The sequence below is a fragment of the Molothrus aeneus genome, chromosome 2 (genome assembly GCF_037042795.1).
Source record: "Molothrus aeneus isolate 106 chromosome 2, BPBGC_Maene_1.0, whole genome shotgun sequence".
In the NCBI taxonomy this organism is placed as follows: Eukaryota; Metazoa; Chordata; class Aves; order Passeriformes; family Icteridae; genus Molothrus; species Molothrus aeneus.
Window position 1 is genome coordinate 113,141,114 of NC_089647.1, and position 21,684 is coordinate 113,162,797.

The 21,684-nt window shown below is 44.0% G+C and overlaps 1 protein-coding gene across 2 annotated transcripts in view; it reads left to right on the forward strand.

Annotated features, from left to right (window-relative positions):
• Nucleotides 1-1,246: 1,246 nt before the first annotated feature.
• The window catches only part of DSCAM (DS cell adhesion molecule), a 472,610-nt gene continuing 452,172 nt past the window's right edge, over nt 1,247-21,684 (forward strand). For both annotated transcript variants that reach the window (XM_066545552.1, XM_066545553.1), the window contains exon 1: nt 1,247-1,327. In XM_066545552.1, the coding sequence (XP_066401649.1) occupies nt 1,285-1,327 (43 nt within the window). In that variant the 5' untranslated portion in view covers nt 1,247-1,284. The remainder of the gene's footprint in view (nt 1,328-21,684) is intronic.

A 21,684-nucleotide genomic window follows, 5' to 3' on the forward strand; every position in this document is an offset into this window, starting at 1 on the left:
CTGTTGGTAACACACTGGGGATTCTGCAGGTTGAGATTCCTTATTGCTTTATTGTGTTTGCTTTTCATCTTACAGCTTAAATCCAGAGTTGCCCTAATGCTGTTATGTATTTCACAATATTGATTTTTTTTTCTGTCTTCATTTAATGTTTTCCCCCCTTTTTTTCTTTTTCCTTTTCAGACCAACCTTCACATCACAGATGTGAAGAAAGAATAGGTGCAGAAATTGCTTTTAGTTAGAGAGACTGTAATTTACTCTTTCACTACAGGAGGAGAAAAATGTCTCACCACAGAAAGAGACGCAGATGAAAGGCCAAATAGTATCTGGACCTGTGTAAGCACTGCAAGATGTGTGTGTGTGTATGTATTTTCCTTCAGTGGTGCACAGAATCCCAGTCAATTATTTGATGCACTCGCCTGTCTGGGCTGTGACCTTCTAGAAGGGCCCCCTCCTCCAGTCCCCCCACACGACTTGTCAACACATTAGTCATATACAACTCAGCTGATGCCAAACGGCCGCAGTTCAGCCAACTATTGAGAGGCTGCAAATTCTCCTGCTTTCTTCTATTGGTCTTGGGTTTTTCCACTGTGCGGACCTGGTGGTGCTTTAAGACTGCGGAGGGCTGGGGTTAGCGCTGGTCCCTGCGCCGCGCCGGGAGCCAGGGGAGGTGAGCAGCGGGCTCAGTGCGCTCCGAGCTGCGGAGAGCGAGCCAGGAGGGGAGCAGAGAGAGGAAAGAAGCAAGGAAGGAAGCAAGGAAGATGTGCCCGCCTGCCCGCCCGCCTGCCGCCGGGCCGAGGGGAGCCGTGTGAGGAGCAGCAGCAGCAGCAGGAGGAGGAAGAAGAGGAGGAGGAAGAAGAGGAGGAGGAGGAGGCGTGCGAGGAGCCGGCTCGCCGCGGCTCGGGGCCGGCCGCCGCTGCTGCCGCCGGGGATGCTGGTGTGGCCGCGCCGGAGGATTTTGTCACCTGTGGCCCTGCCCCCGCCGCCCTGCGGGCGCCTCCCCGAGCCAAGGACACACCTGGGCCCCGCCGCGCTCCCGCCCCCCGCCCCCGCCGCCGGCCGCCTCTTCCCCCGCCCGAGCGCCGGGCGAGTGTCGGCGGAGCCGCGGGGCTGCAGGCGGGGCTGAGCGCTCGCTGGGCGGACGAGCGGCCCCGCAGGCTCCGAGCAGCCACCAGCCGAGCCAGGCGGCGGCCGGACCCGGTGCGCGCTGCCTGCCAGCTCCGGCCCGGCCGTGGGCGCGGCGGGCGAGGGCGAGCCCGGAGCGGGGAGCGGGGGAGCGGCGGGGGCATGTGGATGTTGGCCGTCGCCTTGCTCCACAGCATCTCGCATGGTGAGCCCCGCCGCGGGCATCCCTTCCCCTTGTCCCCATCCTTCCCCTTCTTCTGGCGGCCGGGAAGGGGAGAGCGGGTCGCGGTGGTGGCTTTTGTGCCGGGAGCGTCGCGCCGGCTGCGGGGAGAAGGGCGAGGAGCGAGAGCGCCGTGATCGCTGAAAGTCGCTCACCTCGCAAAGTGACAGCCCGGAACCTCCGTGCCTGCCTCCTTCGGAATGAGACGGTGCTTGCAGAGGCGAGGAGGCAGAGAGGCGCTTTTTCTTTCTTTCTTTCTCATCTGGAAAAGTACCGAATTTTTGCCAAGTGCCGTAGAAATCCGTCAGAGCACACGGGGATGATTTGAAGGGCTTTCATCCTAAGCGGTCGCGTTGAGATATTGCTTCCTTTCGCATCTTTTTTTTTTTTTTTATTCGCCCTCTGCTTTCACCTTACGTTTTTACATATATTTAAGAAGTAGTATTTTAAATTTATTTAACTTTCATCATTTCTCCGTGAAGGTACCTGTTCCGAATTTTTTTTTCCTCACTCATTTATGTAAAAATATGCACGGATAAGCATTACATCATCTGGAAAGGTTGAAGACTTTTAGTCAATTATAAAGTTAGGAAGGGAAATTAGAGTGGGGATAGAATAAGGGTAAACCTGTTATTCTTAAATTTATTTTTTTTTCCTTCTGCCAACTCTTTGACTGACAAACATTTATTGCAGTTTCTGTGCGTTTTTAATAGTGGGTTGGGGTATTTTGGAACATTTAGATATATTTGATTGAAAACCATGGCATGTGTAAAAATATGCTTAAATTGCTTAAGTTTTATTAAAAATGCACGTTTAGCATTGCAGTTTTAAGGACAGAAAACAAATTATTCTGGGGTGCTAGCTATTCTATTGCACTGCCTCCTCTGATCCGAGAACGTAACATTGCCTGAAATGCTTTTCACCCTGCCAGATAAATCAGATTAAACACACAATTCTCGAAATAGGCAAAGCAGGTAGAGCAGGGAAAAGATTCCTTGTGTGGAATGAATGAGAGAGGAGCACAGGGCAAAGTGTGAGGATTCCTGAAGGATGGAAATAATTGAACCTCTGGCAGAGAGTGAGGGATGAATGCTGGATGAGGGTGCCTTCACATCTTCTTAAGTAGACACTGGATGAGAAAATGCATTGACAGGCATGGCTGGTCCAGTGTGAAGCGCTGGGGAGGGCAGAAATCAGGAGGTGAATCTTAAATGTGGGGATTTAGAGCGACCTTAAAAGCATTTTTTGTCTTCTGCGTGCCTCAGAATACGAAAGGATTGAAATCCCCCAAAGTGTAAACTTGGAAAATTTTTTTTTGCATTTCTTTTGCCAGTAAGGAAACTGCAACAAGTTTTAACATTAAGAAATTATCTATTTATTTATTTATTTATTTATTTATTTTTGACAGGCAGCAGCACTGTGCCTTTCTCTCTGTCCTCTCCAGCCAGATACCTTGGAGGGAGAGATTTGCTGTTAATAGGACAGAAAGAATCAGCCTGGAAGTGCGCTCTGACCAGGGCTATTCATTTAAAACTAGATTTGCATAGAAATGAACCCTGCTTCTCTCCAGAAATCATATTTTAAAAGAAAAAAAAAAGCAGATTTTTTTTCTACTGTACTGATGCTATAAATTCTATGTTCTTTCCTAGTTAGTCCTCCTTGCAAGGGTTTTTTGAAGAACACGATAATTTTTGCTTTATGAAGTCGAAGTATCATGAAAATCACTTCCATTTATTCCTTGATCTATGAAGTCAGCAGTAATTTCACTTTCAGTTTCCATGTGTTTTTGGATCACAGTCAAACCTGAATTTGTCTCCCAAAGAGTGAAGAGTGTAATGTGTACATGATAGATGCATCTGCATGGATTCTGTGCTGCCACACAGCAACATCTGTACATTTGTGACTCCAGGGGGACTAAATTAAATGGTTTTGTGTATAGTAATATTCTAAGATGTGAGCATTGTGAAAACATGTAGTGGGTGGTTCAATGATTCTTTGCAACTTAAAAAGTCTGTTTTTGGCATCATACTTGATGTCAAAATGCAGATTTTTAGGGTCTTCTAAAGGGAAATCTTGGAAGAAAATGGCACCTACATTCATGTTAAGACTGGATAAGATGGTTTTATTCATTGGTAACACTTATTAGGACTTATTAGGGCCATTTTATCAGAGTCAAGAGTCAGAGAATAATATTTTTAAAGGACTTCAGATTTTAATGCAGTGTCATATCAGATATGTATCTCTTTGAAGGAAATGACTGCATATATAAATAGATATGTCACGTACACATTTATTTTCATTATTCTATCTATAACTCCATCTCAACTCCATTGTGTGACAGGCAGGGCTCTTTTATGAGTGTATCTGGTGGTGGGGGGACAGGTTTCTGCTTGGCTTCTACCATAGCCTTTTCTAACCCCTTATGGATCCACACCATGTTTGCTTAAAATACCAGCACAGGTATAAGTGGTTTTCTAATGTGTGATTTTAACTTAAAAATGTGTAAGATTGATCATGTTTGTGTTGGTTTTGATTTTTTTTTCCTTTTTTCTTCTTTTTGTTTCTGAGGGGATAAATAGGTTAAAAATAAACCCATAGGTTTAACTCTGCACTTGTAGTCTTGGGCTTAATTTCTGTTGGAGATAATGGAAACCATCTGAATAACAATAACAAGGTTGGCCCCCATATTTCCCTACAGTCACTCAGCACAATTACATTTTGTCAAATTAGATATGAGCAGTGTCACTGGGAAGGCTTTATGTTTGTGAAATAGCTTCCTTCTGGGGACAATAAAGTACTGACACGCTCTTCCATCCAATTAGTATTTCTGAAGCCTGAAACAAAAACCTCCCCAAATACCTGGTTAAAGTTTATGTATTTTGTGATGGTTTTAAACTCTGGTTGCTGTGAGTTCCTTAAGAATACAGGTAACTATTAACCATGAATGCACTGCAGCCCTGGAAAGTGCGTGGGATGATATAGACATCAGTGGGAGCTCTGCAGCTGAATTCGCTACCTTGAAAGCCTGAGTCATGCAGTTCTAATCCTGAGCAAGGCTTTTGAGTTGCCTTTCAGGGTTACTCTACCTGCACCACCTTCCCTGCTACTCTGCCTGAGTATTCCAGAATGAGCAGCAGAAGTCTGCTGTAGCCTGGTTGTAATTAGTAAAGGGGCATTTCACTAATTACAGTTAGAGAAGGCAGGGGAGGCTCTGAGGGGAGAACGGCCTCCTTCAAAATCCTGCCTGTGATCAAGCTAGTTCAGGTGCTGCTTTCAGAAATGAGGATCTTTCAGTGTCACTCAGTGTCTGCTGTGGATGTGCTAAACCCTTTTCCAGGCTTCTCTCAGGCTGCACTTCTTACATGCCCGCTGCCCACAGATGCTCTGCTGAAATCAATCGAGCATCGGGAGGCACCAATACAGCACAGATGACACTAAAAATACATTTCCATTAAAATGATTTCCTGTTTGAATCCTCTGCCTGCCGTACATCTATCAATATGGGTTTTAGCAGCGTTTTGGAAGATGGAGAAGGATCACACTGAGCTGAGAGCAGGGGTTAGGCTGGAGGATGAGGAGCCAGAGCGACGGTGGGGCTGAGCCTCCCCCAAGAAAATGGTGATTCTCAGTGCTGGGGATGCAACATCCCAGCAAAAGAGCAGTGGAAACATAGTGAGATACATGCACAGCTTGTGTAGAATTGTGTATCCAGACCCTCACCTCGGGAAGTTGAATGGATGTGCAGGAAGCATTCAGCTTGGTGCTTGTGTGTGGATGGCACAGCACAGCTCAGGGTGTTTTTAATCCAGTGTTACCCGAGCTATGAATAGCTATTAATTAATCACTAAATGCCAAGGGGAGAAAAACTATTATTGCTGGGCAGAGGCCATGGGGATGTCTATATCTGGGGGATATCTATATCTGTTTCTCCTGTGCTCGGGGTGTGCTGCTCCTCCAGCTGCTGGGGCTCCCCGGGGGTTTTCCTCCCGTGGTGTGGGCAGTGGCTGTGCTGGAGCTGGAGCCACAGGACACTAGTGGGCAGCAAACCACAGAATCTGTGTCTTCCTCAGCCGTGGGAGCACACAGAGACAGCTCAAAGAGGCATTTTGCCTGTGTTTTTCTTCCAAGGGTCACTAAAAACTGGTGGATGCTGCATCTTCTTCTCGTAGCGCTGGGCAGCAGATGTGTGTGACAGTGAAGGTGTTCTTGGGAGTGGTTCAAAGAGAAGCTGTTTTCTGCAAGTTGTAAAAACAGACCTCAAAACCATCTTAAATAGGGCTTTATTGCAGCTCTCAGCGCTGCACTGTGATTTCATACAACCACAGGATTGTTTAGGTTGGAAAAGACCTTTGAGCCCAACTGTTCCTCCAGCACTACCAAGTCCAGCACTAACCCCGGTCCCCAAGTGCCACATCTGCAGCTCCTTCAAATCCCTCCAAGGATGGGTGACAGTTCCAAGGCTGGAAAACCCTTCCCATCAAGAAATTTTTCCTCATATCCAGTCTAAACCTTCCTGGTGCAACCTGAGGCCATTTCCTCTCATCCTTTCCCTTGTTCGATGGTGAAAAGATCCTGACCCCCACCTGGCTCCACTCTTCTCTCATGGAGTTTTGGAGAGTGAGAAGGTCCCTCCTGAGCCTCCTTTTCTCCAGGCTGAGCCCCTTTCCCATTCTCTCAATCCCTCCTGGGGCTCCAGCCCCTTCCCAGCTCCATTCCAGCCTCTCCAAGGCTCTCTGGAAGTGAGGAGCCCTGAAATGAAAACAGGATTTGGGATGTATTTCAGTGGAATTTCCTCAGTGCTGCCGCATCTGGAACAGTTTAGAAATTGATTTTGTTTTTTTCTTGAGTAAACTTTTGTCACATAGCATACTGATAATTTGAATTATTTGGGAAAACCTCATGGGTTTTGGTGATTAGCTCATCCAGAAAGTTCCTCCAGCTCATGAGTTGTGCAAGTCTCTGAGCTGGGATGAGGTTGAGCCTCAATTTTTATGTCTTTGCCTGAATAAGAGATTTAATTGTGCAACTCTCTCAGGTGAGGGGTTGCTTGGGGTGGGGAAATAATCTCCTCTACCTATTTACATTATAATTATAATTTATATATATATATACATAAAAATAATTGTTTATTAAAAATTGGACTGACAAAACCAGCAGAAAGCAACAAAATCAACCATCTTTCTGGGGGTGGGAGGTCAGGGCAATGGATTGAGGAGCAAAATATATGGACTTTTTTTGTTTTCTCTACAAAGTTTACTCTAATTAAAAAGTTAAGATGTGTGTAGGATCAAGGCCTGTTTGAACATACCACTGATTTAGCCTTTGATTTTATTTGGCACATGCCATTTATCAATCTCTTGGTCATGGAGTCTTTCAGATTTGCAGTAGGAAGGATTAATTCCATCTTCTACTTTAAAAATTGAAGATGGGAGTAAAATATTTTATTAATCTTTTATTCTAAGGCACATTTTTTGACATTTTTAATGTGTTATTTGAGTAATTGAAACTCTAAATATACTACAAAAATCCATTTAAGCAACATAGGTCTGCAACATAATCAGAACACTTAATTATTTCAAGGTGAATGTGTAGATGTCTGCAGTTAAGTTACTTGTTTCACAGTATATTTTATTTCATAATCTTATTTAATCATCGCTTTCTTTTCATTTAAATTGTTATTAAATCAATGAAATTAAGATCTGAAATTGCAATTCTTCAAAAGAAGCTTTATCTTCTCAGTCTTCACCTCCTGCCCCTTAAAAACATTTCATCAAACAATTGGTGGTTTTGAAAATAAAATAACACAAAATGGGAGGTATTCAACAATAAAAGCCTTTCACAGCTCAGTATTTTAGAGCACTGAAGAGAACACCTTCAAGAACAAGCCACTGATTCCTCAGGCATTTGTTGGCACTGGGAGTTTTTCTTGTCATTGCTTATCTTTGGATACTGCCATTCACAAAAAAAAAATATTACCTCATAAGTACTTTTTTTTCCCCCCCATCACAGCATTGAGTTACTCATCAGAAAAAGAAAAAGTAGGGTGTGTTAATAGTAGTGGAGTGGGCAACAGATGCTATGATCTGTTTTGAGGAAGGAAAGAAAGGCAGGTGGATGGACAGACAGGCTGACAGAGATTAGCAAATCTTCCCAGCATCCCTATTTAAGCTATTTTTACTCAGAAGGCAGGGAGTAAGACTTAAGAGTGAGCCAGCAATCCTATTTATAGCAAGCCATTTTTAAATGCAAAGGCTCTGGGAAGGAGAGTCACCTCCATCCTAAACACCAGGCTCCCTGGAGCTCCCTCAGCACCGAAGGAGGGAGCAGCCCTGAGGAGCTGCATCACTGATGTGCTCCTGCTGAAGCTTCCAGAAGGACATTTCCCTCAGAAATGCAGGAGTTTGGGCCATGGGGCAGCCCAAGAGCACTGCTGAAAACAGCTCTGTGCTCCACACCCACGTGGCAGAGACAAGGGCACACACAGGCATCACCTGAGGAATTCTCTGCCTGGTGCCTCTCCATGTATTCTCCTGGAGATCCTGCTCGTGTGGCTCTAAGTGTAATTTGTCAGGGATACAGTTCCTTCTGAGATTTTAAAATAAGCATATATATTTCTGCACGTTTACATATGTAAATCTGCATAGCTTATAATTGCTTAAAAACTACTGTGTATGGAAAATCTGGCGCTTGCTTTGCTGTCCAAGTGTGCTTGATGCTATTTTCTTCCAATTAATTATACTGTAATCCCATGCAGAAAATTTGTGGCTTAAGGTCTGTGTTTTGCACTAGGCTAAAAATTATTCTCAGTAACTTTCTGCCATCTAAATTGTTCCAGTAACTTTGGGGAGCCCTGCAGTGTTTTAAGAACATCAGAATAATATTCTTGAAATGACCGGGACTATTTCAACGCAGCCAGAATATAATTATACTGCACTGTAGCTGCAAATAGTTGCCTATCTCTATAATCTACTCACAGTGATTCTGCAGATAAGATTGTGGGGTTGCTGTGTCTATATAAATATCTGTTGGTGTGAAATCCTCTCTTGGGGTTTTGCAAATGGAGTGGCTCATGCTGAGCCTGCACGCTCGGGGCGTTCGTCTCTCAGCATTGCAGAGCGGCAGCCCCCGGTGGCTCCAGTTTTTGGGTGCCAAAATGGAACTCAGGAATTTGTGGAAGAGCTCATTCCCTGCTCTGCTCTTTATCCCCATGATAACAATTTGTTCAGTAAAGTTTTCTAGAGGTTCAGTAGTTAGTGGGGAGTTCAAATGATGAATTTCAGTCTTTGAAGTGTGGTTTTTATTTAAGCTGGCTCCTGTTTTAGCTGGGAAGAGTTTTTGGGATGCTGGAATGTGCAGGCTTGGAGTAACCCATGTTCCACCCACTCATCTCATGGCAGGATTTGAGTGCACCCAAATCTACTTGGTTGCTTTTTTCCCCAGGCCATGGAAAGGTGATGCATAAAGTGCAAGCTCTGGCTTCTGTTGAATCCTCTTGTGCAATTGCATTTCTATCAGAAACCATTGTGTTTTGGGGTTTTTTTTTGTTTGTTTTTGTTTTGTGGTGTTACCTTCTGAAGTCTTTGGGGTTTTTTGTGTGAGTTTTATTAGGAGTTTTGGCCCTGACTCAGGAAAATACTGTGAGTGCATAGAGTCAGTTGCTTGATAATTATGAGGCGAGCATGTGACAAGCTGTTAGAACACTCCTGGCTTGAGCTAAGGACAGAACAAGTCCTTGACAAAGTCCTTTTTGTTATGAAAAGCAGATTCAGATGTCCCTCGAATGGGATCTTGCTGGAAAAAAATGTCATTCAAGCAAAATAGGCTTTAGGTGGACCTCAGCTTAAACTGCAAAGTGGTTCACCATCCACACTACACATTGTCCACCTGAAATTTTTTCCTCTCATTAAGTGGCTTTTCTGGAGGGCAGTTTAAAAGCCACTTCACATATTATTTCTAGGCAAGTAAACCATAAATTGTGTTGCAACCGCACTTGTGAAGTACGAAGCAAAGTGTTTGCTGTGTCATGATATGAAGGAAGTAATTTGGGAAGCTGTCTGTGAAACAGAAGTTCTCCAGTTATGTTTGCAGACGTCCAATCTAGAGAGCTTTTTGCATAGTTAAGTGATTTTCAAATGTCTACAGTAATATTTGCATTATACTTTATGCTTTTAGCTGTATTTATTTAGGGAGCTTTCCTTTGTATCTTTCTTTCTAATTTTGTTGCGTGACCTCAAGGTTTCTCTTCCACAATGACAACCTTTTCCACAACCCTGTTCTGGCTCTAGAAACCAGATTTTCATCATTTCAAGCACAGACAGTGAGGTTCATCCCACTATGGAACCTGAGTGCTAGGTGATGATTACCATGGTTTTTGTTGTGTCAGCTGTGGCTGAGGCTTTTTGTTCTCAACTTTTTTGTAAGTATTTATCTATAAAATGCAGAATGAGTGCTTGGGTGAGAGGGAGGGATGGGGGCACAAACATAACTTTTATTGGGGAGGATGAAGGAAGTGAAAAGGGTGAATTGGAACTGCACAGGTATCCAGCCAGTGATGGAAGGCGTGGGGAGAAGAGGGAGGGCATTCACAGGGAATGAATCTCTGGGGGACAGCAGGAGGGCAGGCTCTGAAGGACACATTTGGGCTGGACAGGTTATGATGAAGGACCCTGAGGTTTTGACTTCAGTTTGCAGTGTTCCCCTGTGAGCTGTGGGTGGAGAACATGACAGAATGTGGCACTGGGACTACTCAGTGCTCTCTTTTGGCTACTGGTCTGTGCCAGGGGAAGCTGGTGCTCCCCATGGATCCTGCTGTGTGCCTGGGAGCTCAAAGTCCCAGCTGCCCTTCTCCTTCACTGCCTGCACTCAGATTTTTCTTTCATTCATTCTTATCTACTCCCGTTATTTAATCTCTTCTGGAGGCTTAGTTTGAGGCCTACTACCTGTCTTCTCTCCACATTTTCCCTAGTTTCCCTAGGAAATTCCCTAGAATTTCCCTAAATTCCGTAGAAATTTATATTTATTTCACCTCTTCCCGTGAGGCAAATGGATTTGGGGGAGCCGAGGAGATCAAGGATGGGCAGCAATCTTACAAATGTCAGCGTGGCTGTAGGGTAGGAAGGGCAAGCTCCTCATGTGAGTGAAGGAGGAAGGAGCTGAGCTCCTTTATTGGGCAGGAGGGAGATAATTAATCCTCAGGAAAAGAGGCTGAGGCTGTCAGGCTTCCAGAGCAGCCCTGGCAGGGGTAATTTGCTGTTCAGCTGGTGGGAGCTGTCACATTTGGTGAAATGGGGTCTGCTCAGAGCAGGTGCCTGATCCCCCAGCATCACTCCTGGGGCCTCTTGGGGTGGGAATCCTGGGGCCTTTTGGGGTGGGAATCCTGGGGCCTCTTGGGGTGGGAATCCTGGGGCCTCTTGGGGTGGGAATCCTGAGGCCTTTTGGGGTGGGAATCCTGAGGCCTTTTGGGGTGGGAATCCTGGGGCCTCTTGGGGTGGGAATCCTGAGGCCTCTTGGGGTGGGAATCCTGGGGCCTCTTGGGGTGGGAATCCTGAGGCCTCTTGGGGTGGGAATCCTGGGGCCTTTTTGGGTGGGAATCCTGGGGCCTTTTGGGGTGGGAATCCTGGGGCCTTTTGGGGTAGGAATCCTGAGGCCTTTTGGGGTGGGAATCCTGGGGCCTTTTGGGGTGGGAATCCTGGGGCCTCTTGGGGTGGGAATCCTGAGGCCTCTTGGGGTAGGAATCCTGAGGCCTCTTGGGGTGGGAATCCTGGGGCCTTTTGGGGTAGGAATCCTGAGGCCTTTTGGGGTGGGAATCCTGGGGCCTTTTGGGGTGGGAATCCTGAGGCCTTTTGGGGTGGGAATCCTGGGGCCTTTTGGGGTGGGAATCCTGGGATCACTCCTGGCTGGAGGGGAGCAGGTCCCCAGTTCCCCACTGGAGAGCAGCTCCTTGTAACAAATTGGAGAGCTTCTGGCTTATCAAGTCCTGAGGAACACCCAACAGTTGTAATAGGAACACAGCCTGGAGTAGGGAATCTTTCTTTTTCATTTTTTTTTTTTCCAGAGGAAGAAAAAAAGGATCAGGTTTTAGCTTTTCTATCCTAGTCTAGAGTAAAAATCTTGTCCAAAAATCTTCTGTTCTTCACCAGTTTTTGCCCTTATCCACTGTGCTCATGCTCCAGCAGCAGTGTGGCTTCAGAGGGATGTGGCTGCATGTGCTCAAACTGTGCTTGCCCCACTGCTGGTGGAGATGGAGGCCTTTTGGAATATCCAACCACTGGCACACGTGAAGGCAAAGCAGGGCAAAAGAAATGCCTGTCTGAAGACACTCCAGCTGCAGCAGTTCAGTGCATATTTATTAAGTCCAAAAGTTAGTCCCTGGTGGGTAAAAGCAATTAGAGCATTTCTACCACATCTCAAAATGTGTTTCCACAGAAGAGAAGAACGCTGGGCCTTAGTAATTTCAAAAGGATTTAATGAGATTTAAAAAAAATATATTTTCCTAAATAATAGTAGTCTGACTGCTACTTAATTTCAAGGGGTTTTGATAACTTTTGGTGTCAGCAAATTAAGTTTCTGTCTTGTCTGTGTTCAAGGATAACAGCCTTGTCTGCTCACCATGTAATGCAGTTGCTCTCGTTCCCCGCACTGTTTCTGCTGCTCTCAGTCCCTGGCATGGACACTCATTGGGATAATTGGGGTAGGGGTTAAGGTTGGCTGAGCATCTCAGCTCTGCCATTTCCTAAGGCATGTGCAGCTGGCCTGGTGCTTGGGAAATTTTACACAAAATAAATAGCATGTTTGGAACAGCTTCCAAGTGGAAAATGAAGGCATTATGGCATGGCACAGGGCTGGTGCTCTTGCAGGTTGGGAAGTGGGAGATGTGGGGAGCTGAGCTGGGATTGCAGCAGGGGATGCTCTCACTGCGCTCAGGACCTTCCAGAGGGAGGAAGAGAAGAGAGATTTAGGGGTGATTTTGGGGAGATGGTTGCTGTGTTCCATGGGGCAGTCTCAGGTAATGTTACCGGCTCTGTGTCCCTCCCCTCCCACTTTGCCATGTTGCAGCTTTTGGGAAAAGATGCAAAATCTCCTGAGTTTCTTTGAAGCTGTTGCTTGGAAAGCAACGAACAGGAATTTGAAGCTAGATGTTGTAAACAAGTAACATATTTTAGACCACATAACTTTTAAATCTGAATGGAACTACTTTCACTTTTTAATTAAATGGCCTCCATGTGTGGTGGTATAGGATCTCCCTCTTTGAGTCAGGAGTGTGTGCAGCATGGTGGTTTTACCTTCATGTCAGTGAGAAACTGATTTATTGCCTTATAATTGGGCATCTGAACAACCTGGTCTAGTGGAAGGTGCCCATGGCAGGGGGACTGGAGATGGATGATCTTTAAGGTCCCTTCCAACCCAAACCATTCCATGTGGTTTTTTTTTATTTAGTTCATCTATCAGTCACTTATTGAAGGTGTGACAAAGGCACATACAGCTCTGTTGCTGGGAGGTTTTCTAGCATCATCCCCTGCAGAGGAAGAGCTGCTTCCTGCTTTCTTGAGAGTTTCCAGACTCTGAGTATTGATTGCACATAGGAAGGTGCTCAATATGGGCAAACCCTGAGGTAAATTTGCCCTGTGCTGGATCTGGTTACCTTGTTTTATTAATGTACACTCATTCTGAGGAGCTGAAAGGATTATTAGTAATAGCTCTGTAAGAGGGATACAATCAATTTAAATTAGCTCATGCTTGAGCCTGTGTGATCTGGTGCCTTTAAAATGTAGGTAAGCTGCTCATCATTCTGTTGCCTTACATAACATTGTAGGAAACTTTTCCCAAGCTCAATCATGTGGCACATGGGTTAATTGTGAGCTAGTGATTGGATTCAATGATCTCAGAGGTCTCTTCTAATCTCAGTGATTTTATGATCTTCTTGTAAATGTTGCAGTTCATAACATTTGGATGTTTTTAATGTCCAGAAGAATTATCCAATTGAAAACCTAAACACTTATTCAGAGTAATTCAACTGTTTTATTTTGTGTAATAAATCAAACAAGAGACCCCTCTGAAGATTCTTTTTCCTGTCCAAGTCCTGCTTTTCTCTTTCCTCCTTTCCATAAATTCTTCCAGGCTTCCCCCATCCCTATCTCTCACCCTAACAAGTGTCATTGGATTGTGTGGGCAAACAGCAGGGGTGATTTTCCTGGTCTCTCCAGATTTCTGCCTTACAAAAGTGGTACGATTTTGCCAGCAAATCCAGACAGTATTACACAGCAAAGCTCCCTTAATATCTCTTGCTTTCCCATTCCTGCCTGCCCCAAGCCAGAGAAACCCAGCTGATTTAGACTAATTATTTCAAATGCAGTTTGTAAAAGGATGCTAATGCTTTGCTGTATCCCTGAAGGTCATCTAAGCGATCCATAGTTAAACATTCATGTGGGAGACTCTGGGGGAACCAGTAAGGGATGATTTTAATGGAAACACAGTGGGCTGAAGTGTGTGCTTGTGCTCGAGCCTTCACAAGGCAAACCAGGGCAGTGGAGTGCTCCTGTGCTTTTACAGCTCTTAAATCTGAATAAACTAAAGCCTGCAGACCCTGCTTGAACATCTTTCACGCTGGAGAACTGTGTGTGATCCAGGAGTGCTTCAAACTGCTTCTTCAGCACCACAGTCCTCAATCTCTGTTGTGTTTTATTAAGGAAAAAAAAAAAAAAGAAATTATCTGTGCATGATCTCTCGTCATTAAAATGTGCTGGGTGCCCAAGGTGTTTCTTCGTCTGTTCCTCTGGCAGCTTTTCCCCTCAAGTGATTATGCTAATTAGTGTTTGATCAGATGATTAAATTATAATTCGATTAATCCTACGTGCTAAATGCTCTGAATGCATTTCCACTGCCTGAGTGCCTTGTGCTTAAGCGTTCCTGCTTGCAGCTTGATAGGAGGCTCCTGCCTTTCCTGTGCCTAATGGATTTTCTGTATTAAACCCACTACGGCTCCTTTCAATGCTGGGATGCAGGGGAAAGGGCTTTTTGTTTTCTCCTCTGTTGCACAGAACCAGAAATAGGTAGGTTCCTCCTAGAGGATCTGAATGTTGCTAGGGATTGCAAAAAAAAACCGAGGGGGAAAAGGTTCCAAGCTTTTTGTTTTCTATTAATAAACTCACCCCATGTCCCGTTCATAACTTAGCAAGGCAAAAAACTATGGCACAGCTAAATCCTCAATCTGTTTGCATTCTGAGTGGTATTTTCCCCAAATAATTCCCTCCTTTTCAAAGCCAAAATGTATTTTGGTCCAGAGACTCTCTTCTTTGCAGAATAAATTTTCTGTCTTTGTGAGAGTAGGGTAGAGGGAGAGAAGGTTGTTTCTACTCCTACTACCTGCTTTGCCCTCCTTTTCCACCCAGGTTTATTTTTGCATGCCATCTCTAGGAGGTAATCTCCAGCAAGGGTGTGGAATGAAGAACACACTGAAATTATAACCTTGGTGCTGCTGAGAGATTAATGCTCAGCTGCAGCATTGCTTCCTTTGTCTTTGGGGTCCTGCATTTTTAGGTCATCTAATTTCATAGGACTCAGTTCTACATACTGGAGAAAACCAACAAAAAAACCCCAATAATAACATTAAAATTTTTTAAAGAAGAGGTGCATTGACTTTCAATATTTAATATTTACAGGTATTACATAGCTGAATATGTTAACTGGCTTCTCTGTTTTTATGGAGGTGGGCACCAGTGTCTTCCTCTGTCAGAGTCTGATAGTAATGAGTGGCTGGAGTTTAGAGGGAGGATGTTAAATTTAAATCCCTCGGTTTGTTTCCATCCTACAGTGCAGAAAACACTATCATGGAACAGCCTCCCTCCCTCTTCCCCTCTCTCCCTCTCCTGAATTTATCTCAGGGGAAGTGTGAAACAGATTGAGCACAGGGTTGCCAAGACCTGTCTAGGGGGAATTTTGCTTTTTTGTACCCCAGGTGTGGGAAGGTAGAGCGAGGGAATAGGGATGTAAAGAATGTTTTCTCTTCCCTCTCCTTCCCTTTGTTTACCTGAAAAGCTGTCAGAGATTCATAGAGCTCCTTTAACATCTTATTTTACTCCCTTCACACTGTCTAGGAAAAAAATTTCACCAGTGAGGTGACTGGCATGACAATCTATTGCCAGCTCTAAACCAATGTGGGGTAAATGAGTCCTCTTTTATTAAAGGCATAGAGGCCAGAAGCACCTTCATTCTGTCAAAGAGCAGTTGTGTGCCAGTGATGAATACTGAAATCTCATGATTTAAGAGAATCTGTGCCCTGCCAATGCATTGAGCCTCATCCTTTGCCAGAGACCCCATCCTGGGAGTCTTCCCTCACCCTTGGCTCACCAGTTTGCACTCTTGCCTCAGCTCTGCTCCCTCCAAACAGATTGTGGGCAGATGTTGGCTTTGCCAACATCTGTGCAGATTTAAGAAATTAAAACCTATGGCTGTCTCCTGCTACGTGTTTGGGAGGGGGAATTGCCCCTGATCCCACATGGGATGGATGCAAACCCCCTGCTTTATACTGCAGCTGGCCCATTCCTGGGAACCCCTCTGCTGTCAGGGTTTGTGGGGTGCAATCCTCCATCTGGAAGGCAGTGATGAGGAGCTGCAGGCAGTAATACCTTCAAGCTATCCAGATAAATAGATCTGGAAGCAGGCTTGTGTCACCATCCTCATTTTAGAACTGAAAGAATTAGGCTAAGCTGAATTAAGGCTCTAATTCTAAATGAAAGTGCTAGCTTAGGATGCTGCTTAGCTCATTCTTTTTAAAAGTTTAATTTCAGATTCATTTCCTGAGTATCCCCATGTGGACAGGTCCTCAGACTCTGCCTGGCCTTGGGTAAGCTACTTAAGCTTGTGACCTGAGGATGTTACTGCAAAATGCACTAAAGCATGTGTGGGAAGTGCATTAAGAATTCCATGGGAGATAATTGTATGCCTGCTCTGGTTTTTGTTTTTGTTTTGTTTTGTTTATTTAGCATTCTCTGTGTGGTCTTCCAGACAGAAATCAGCTTTGCAAAGGTGAGCTTGGAGCAGGGGAGAGATATCCAAGTGGGGAAGATGGCTGTGCTGAATGAGGCACTCCAAGATATTCCATTGAAGTCTCTAACTCACCTCCCTGTCTGTGGAGTGGGAACACATCCCCTGCCCACCTGACAAGTGCTCTTTTGGATGGATATAAATATCCTTAGAGCTTTGAGCCTCTGGAAGGAGAGGAGCTCGTGGTGAGCAGCATGAAAACCCTTTGGAAAATGCCATTTCTGTGTCACTGCATTGTCCTTGCTCTTTCCCTGGGAATTGCACATTCCAATAGTCCAGCAGCAGAGGTCAGTGCTGATTTGCATTGGAGAGGCAAATCTAAGCTCAGAAGGAAGGGGTGTAAGCTATCCACATCTCCTGTGTCCCAAAAAACCCCACCACACTCTCCACTGCCACTGGCACTACGTGCCTCAGTCGTGTTTTCCTGAAGGTTCTTCATGTAAAACCTGGTGGCTGTTGATAGGATGTCACCATCCAGGTGCACAGCATGATCCATTGCTGTTTTAAGCATAAATCTCTTCCTAAATGCTACTGAATCAGAGCTCAACATATCTGTAACTGGCCTGGCTTCCCACCTTCAGGCAGCTACAAACAGATACAGATGAATTTTGAAGAGAGGATCTTTCTTTGAGGGGGAGAGGAGGGACACATGGTTGACACACAGCTCTGACCTCAGTGAGAGTCTCCTGAGGCTTGCACAGAAATTTGATGGACTTCCTCTTCCATTTTAAGGGTGGCATTGAATATTTTCATGTTCTTTTTCCCCTAGGCACCAGCAGGTTTGTCAGAGTGCTGCTGTTCTGCCTGGCACACCTCTTGCCCTTTCTGGGAGGAGGAAGGGGTGTAAGCTATCCACATCTCCTGTGTCCCAAAAAACCCCACCACACTCTCCACTGCCACTGGAGCCACGTGCCTCAGTCGTGTTTTCCTGAAGGTTCTTCATGTAAAACCTGGTGGCTGTTGATAGGATGTCACCATCCAGGTGCACAGCATGATCCATTGCTGTTTTAAGCATAAATCTCTTCCTAAATGCTACTGAATCAGAGCTCAACATATCTGTAACTGGCCTGGCTTCCCACCTTCAGGCAGCTACAGATACAGATGAATTTTGAAGAGGATCTTTCTTTGGGGGAGAGAGGAGGGGACACATGGTTGACACACAGCTCTGACCTCAGTGAGAGTCTCCTGCACAGAAATTTGATGGACTTCCTCTTCCATTTTAAGGGTGGCATTGAATATTTTCATGTTCTTTTTCCCCTGGGCACCAGCAGGATTGTCAGAGTGCTGCTGTTCTGCCTGGAACACCTCTTGCCCTTTCTGGGAGCAGTCACGCTTCCCTGGCTGGTTTTAATGGGTGGAAACCTTTCCCTGCTCCCTCCCTGACCTTTCTCAGTGTGTTTGGGGTTGGCTGCTTGGCTTGATCACAATTTGAGTGTGCTGTTTTAAAGGGAGGATCAGCTCAGCTTGTTCTTTGTGGTCAGAGCTGCACACAATTGCATTTAGTGGGGAAAAGAGAAAGAACAGCTTCACAAGCTGGGGCAGCCCCTTCCCTTCTTAAATCTTTGATTTTGGGGACAGCCTTACCCAAAGGTTATCCCACTCTCCAATCTGCCTGTATCTAGTTGACTCCTAATTTTTCTTTTTTTTCCCCCAGAAATCAGCACGTACATATTGGGCAGTGAGAAATATTGTCAGCTATCTCCTTGTCTTCTTTTATTTGTTTGCTGGAAAATATGGCTTGTATGGGGTGCAGCTGCAGACTGCCCCCAAACCCTGTAAATGGTTTGGAACAAGGATATGCAGTGAGTCCTGTCCAGTCTCTGAAAAATCCCTGTGTCTCAGAGCTCTGCTTTTCTGTATATTTTCTATATATCTCAAGAGAAAATGAGGTACAGGATGTTATTAGAATGAGGAAATGATCTTCTGGAACTAACCTGGGTATTTATCTCTTAAAGAACCTCAAAACAGACAAACAACAACAACAAAAAAAAAGCCCCCCAAAACAACATCAACAACAACAACAACAAAAAACAAAAAAACCAAAACAACAACAAAAAAAACCCAACAAAACACAAAGAAACCAAACAGAAAAAAACCCAAACAAAAACCAACCAACAACAAAGAAGAAAAAACAACAACAACAAAAAACCCCAAAAAAGCAACAAAAATCCCACAAAAAAAAAACCCCAAAAATGCTAAAAACCTCCAAAAAAACAAAAAAATAAAACCCAAAATACCCCTGCAGCTTCCTCTTGGAATTGGGTCCATGAGCAGCTGACTACGTTTACCATGAATGACAATTATTAATGCCTAGAAACAACAACTAAACAGAGCAGAAATAGGATTGTCTGGGGAGAGGGGATAAAAAAAAAACAATAAAAATCACTGGATAACCCATATGCTTTATTTTCAAAGTGGAATTAGTGCATCCAAACTAGCTACTGTGTGCACTTCAACTCTGGGCTACCCATGTGTGGAAGGTTTTCTTGGCTGGAGGGCAGGAAAATTTAATTTTTTGTGTCTTTTGCCTTTTCCTCTTGCATTAACAGCTAGTGCAGCACTAGCTCTCACCTCAGGAGGAAAAGCTGCTTCTTCCTGCTGTCCTCCCCTCTCCTGCCCAGGGCTGTCTCTGGTGTCACCTCACAGCATTTGCCAGTCCCAAAAAGTTGGTTTGAAAGTGAGGAGGGTAATTTAGTAATTTACCTGTGTTCTAACTTATTTTTCTCCCACTGTTCCCTTTTCTGTCCTTCCTCAGTCACACCAGAAATGTAAATATTCATTCTCAGAGATGACTAAAATTGCATGAGAAATTTTTCTTTAGCTCTGCCAGAAAGAAGTTTGGATTCATACACCTGGAGTGGATCTTATTCCCTCTTGGAAAAAAATGACTTAATGATAATAAATGTGCTTCTACAAAATCAATATTCCTTTCAAGTTCTGCCTGTGCTTTCATCAGCTTGGGGTGTGTATGTGGGAGAATGTTTAGAAAGAATATTCACAAAAATTCTTTCTGGCAAAGGAAGAGATCACAGATCAGATCAATGAGATTTCCACAGAAAAGAGAATTGAAGTGATTGAATTTTATCAGCCAGCAATCTTACATATGGGACCAGTTATGTTTTACTGGTGTCTCTAGCAAATAAACTTCTTTGAGGAAACATCATAGACAAATAATTTCATAAAACCTCAAAAACCAAAGCCTGGCATGCAATTTCAAAATGAGCACGTGCACTTCTGTAAAACCATTAACATGCTCAGTTTTTGATTGTGACAGGCTCTAACAAATGACAAAGTCCTGTCAAAACGGTGTTTAATTAATTGTGCTCTGGCCTAAATGTGCAAATGTTGGAGAAAACCTTCCAGGACTGAGGTTCTCAATGGACAAGACACATCAACAGCGAGGAATAAGCAAAAGAGTGGAAAAGGTGTATCTTGAATTATTTTCCCTTCTCAGGGTACCCAGACCATTTTCATCCTCTCATTTACGAGACCCTGTCCATTTTATTTTACCTGATGAAAATTGGCCACATTAGCCCTCAAACCCTGCACAATTTGACCTAAACCCCAGGAGGAATTGCCCCCTAAAAGATTCTGTTATTCCTGTTTTCTCTGTCCTTGCCTTTCAGGAATAACAGAGCTGTTCTGTTTGTGTTGGGGCTGAGCAGTTGGTGGTGATCTAGTCTACAATTTTTTGTGTATAAATGATCTTTTGGGATTATTCCAGGATAAGAGTGTTAGAACCACAACTCCTGAACTCTAAGTACAGAGATTGAGACTCCTTTCTGGAGGGTGGCTGTGGCAAATATTAACACCTGATGGACACACAAGTGCTTCTTGAAAAAGGCCTCTATAATTTATTTTTCCCCCACTAAGCAGTAACTGCAGTTGGGAATGTTATTCAAGTCCTCTTTATATTTGAATTTTCACTGCTGACCTGTCCCAGTGTCTGAAATGGGCAATTCACAGTTTGTGCCACATCATAAATGGAATTGTGGTGCTCCAGAACCCAGGGAATAAAACTGGGGCAGCATTCCAACCTCTTGAGTAATATACATACAACCTTCCTAAGTAATATCCATTAATAAAGACACCTCGTGTAATGCACTTACAGAAATTCCTAAATATTCTAGTACATGTAACAAAGATTTGCTTGTTCTTGACTGTGGCTCATTGCTTTTGGATCTGGCTGACAATTACATTTGCCTTTACACAGCTTCCCAATTCATTAATAAATTGATTGGAACATGAAACACTACATAATACAGGATTAAATAACAACTCACATTTGCTAGCTTGTTCTTCTCTTTATTCAAAAAGAAAGAGTCATCACTAAACCATCCCATCAGTCAATAAATAAAAATGTTGTTATATGAACCTTTCCTAGAACTATCAAAAAAAAAAAAAAGCATATAAAAGTCTTCAATTTTGTGTTCATAGACTTTGGTTTAATGCATGTGATGGAAGAAAAATCCAATCACTTTCTAGACTCCTGATATACTTTTAGACATGCTGATTGACAAGTCATAAGTAGTGCTCCCAGCAACATTTTAGTTCTGTGGATTTACAGCTCATTATCACTTATGCTCTCTGGTAAAGATTTAAAACTGCCACATTTTTAGAACCTGAAATAGGAATTAAAAAAAAAAAAGAAAAATACTAAAATAATTACCTCTGAAATGTGTATTACTGGCATTATCAAATCCTTATTTTAGCAGGAAGATGTATTGGTGTTTTAAAACTCAGCAGCAATTGACATAAAGTTTCAGTGGAAATATTTCTGTCAGGATTTTGAAACTCTGTTTGATCGTAATGGCTCCAGAATGAGGCAGAAGAACAGAGTTGTGTGATTTAGCATTAGCATAGAAGACCTGAGCTCAAATCCCTTCTTTGTTACCCATTTTCAGGTGCAGTAGCAGAAAAATCTACTTGGTTTTCATGGGTTCCTCAAAAAATGAGAATATCCTGTGCTCAGGAACACGATAGGGGCACTCCATGTTGCCAGTTCCTACATGGAAGTCCAAAAGGAAAACCAAATTAATTTGCTGTTGAGTGAATCATTGCTAAAGAAAATAGCCTGCAGAAATGCTCATTTTAAGCAGTGTTTGCACTGTTCAGCAGGCACTTCAGAAACCTTGGGGGCGATTGGAGAACGAGTGGTGGGATGCAAATAAATCAATCCCTCCTGTGTATTTTAGTGTGGAAAACACAGAAAACCTGAGCTGGAGTGCACACACAGCCAGCTGCAATGCAGTCCGTGGCTGAGAAGGAAAAAAATGTGTTGTTCAGGTGAGAAATAAGCT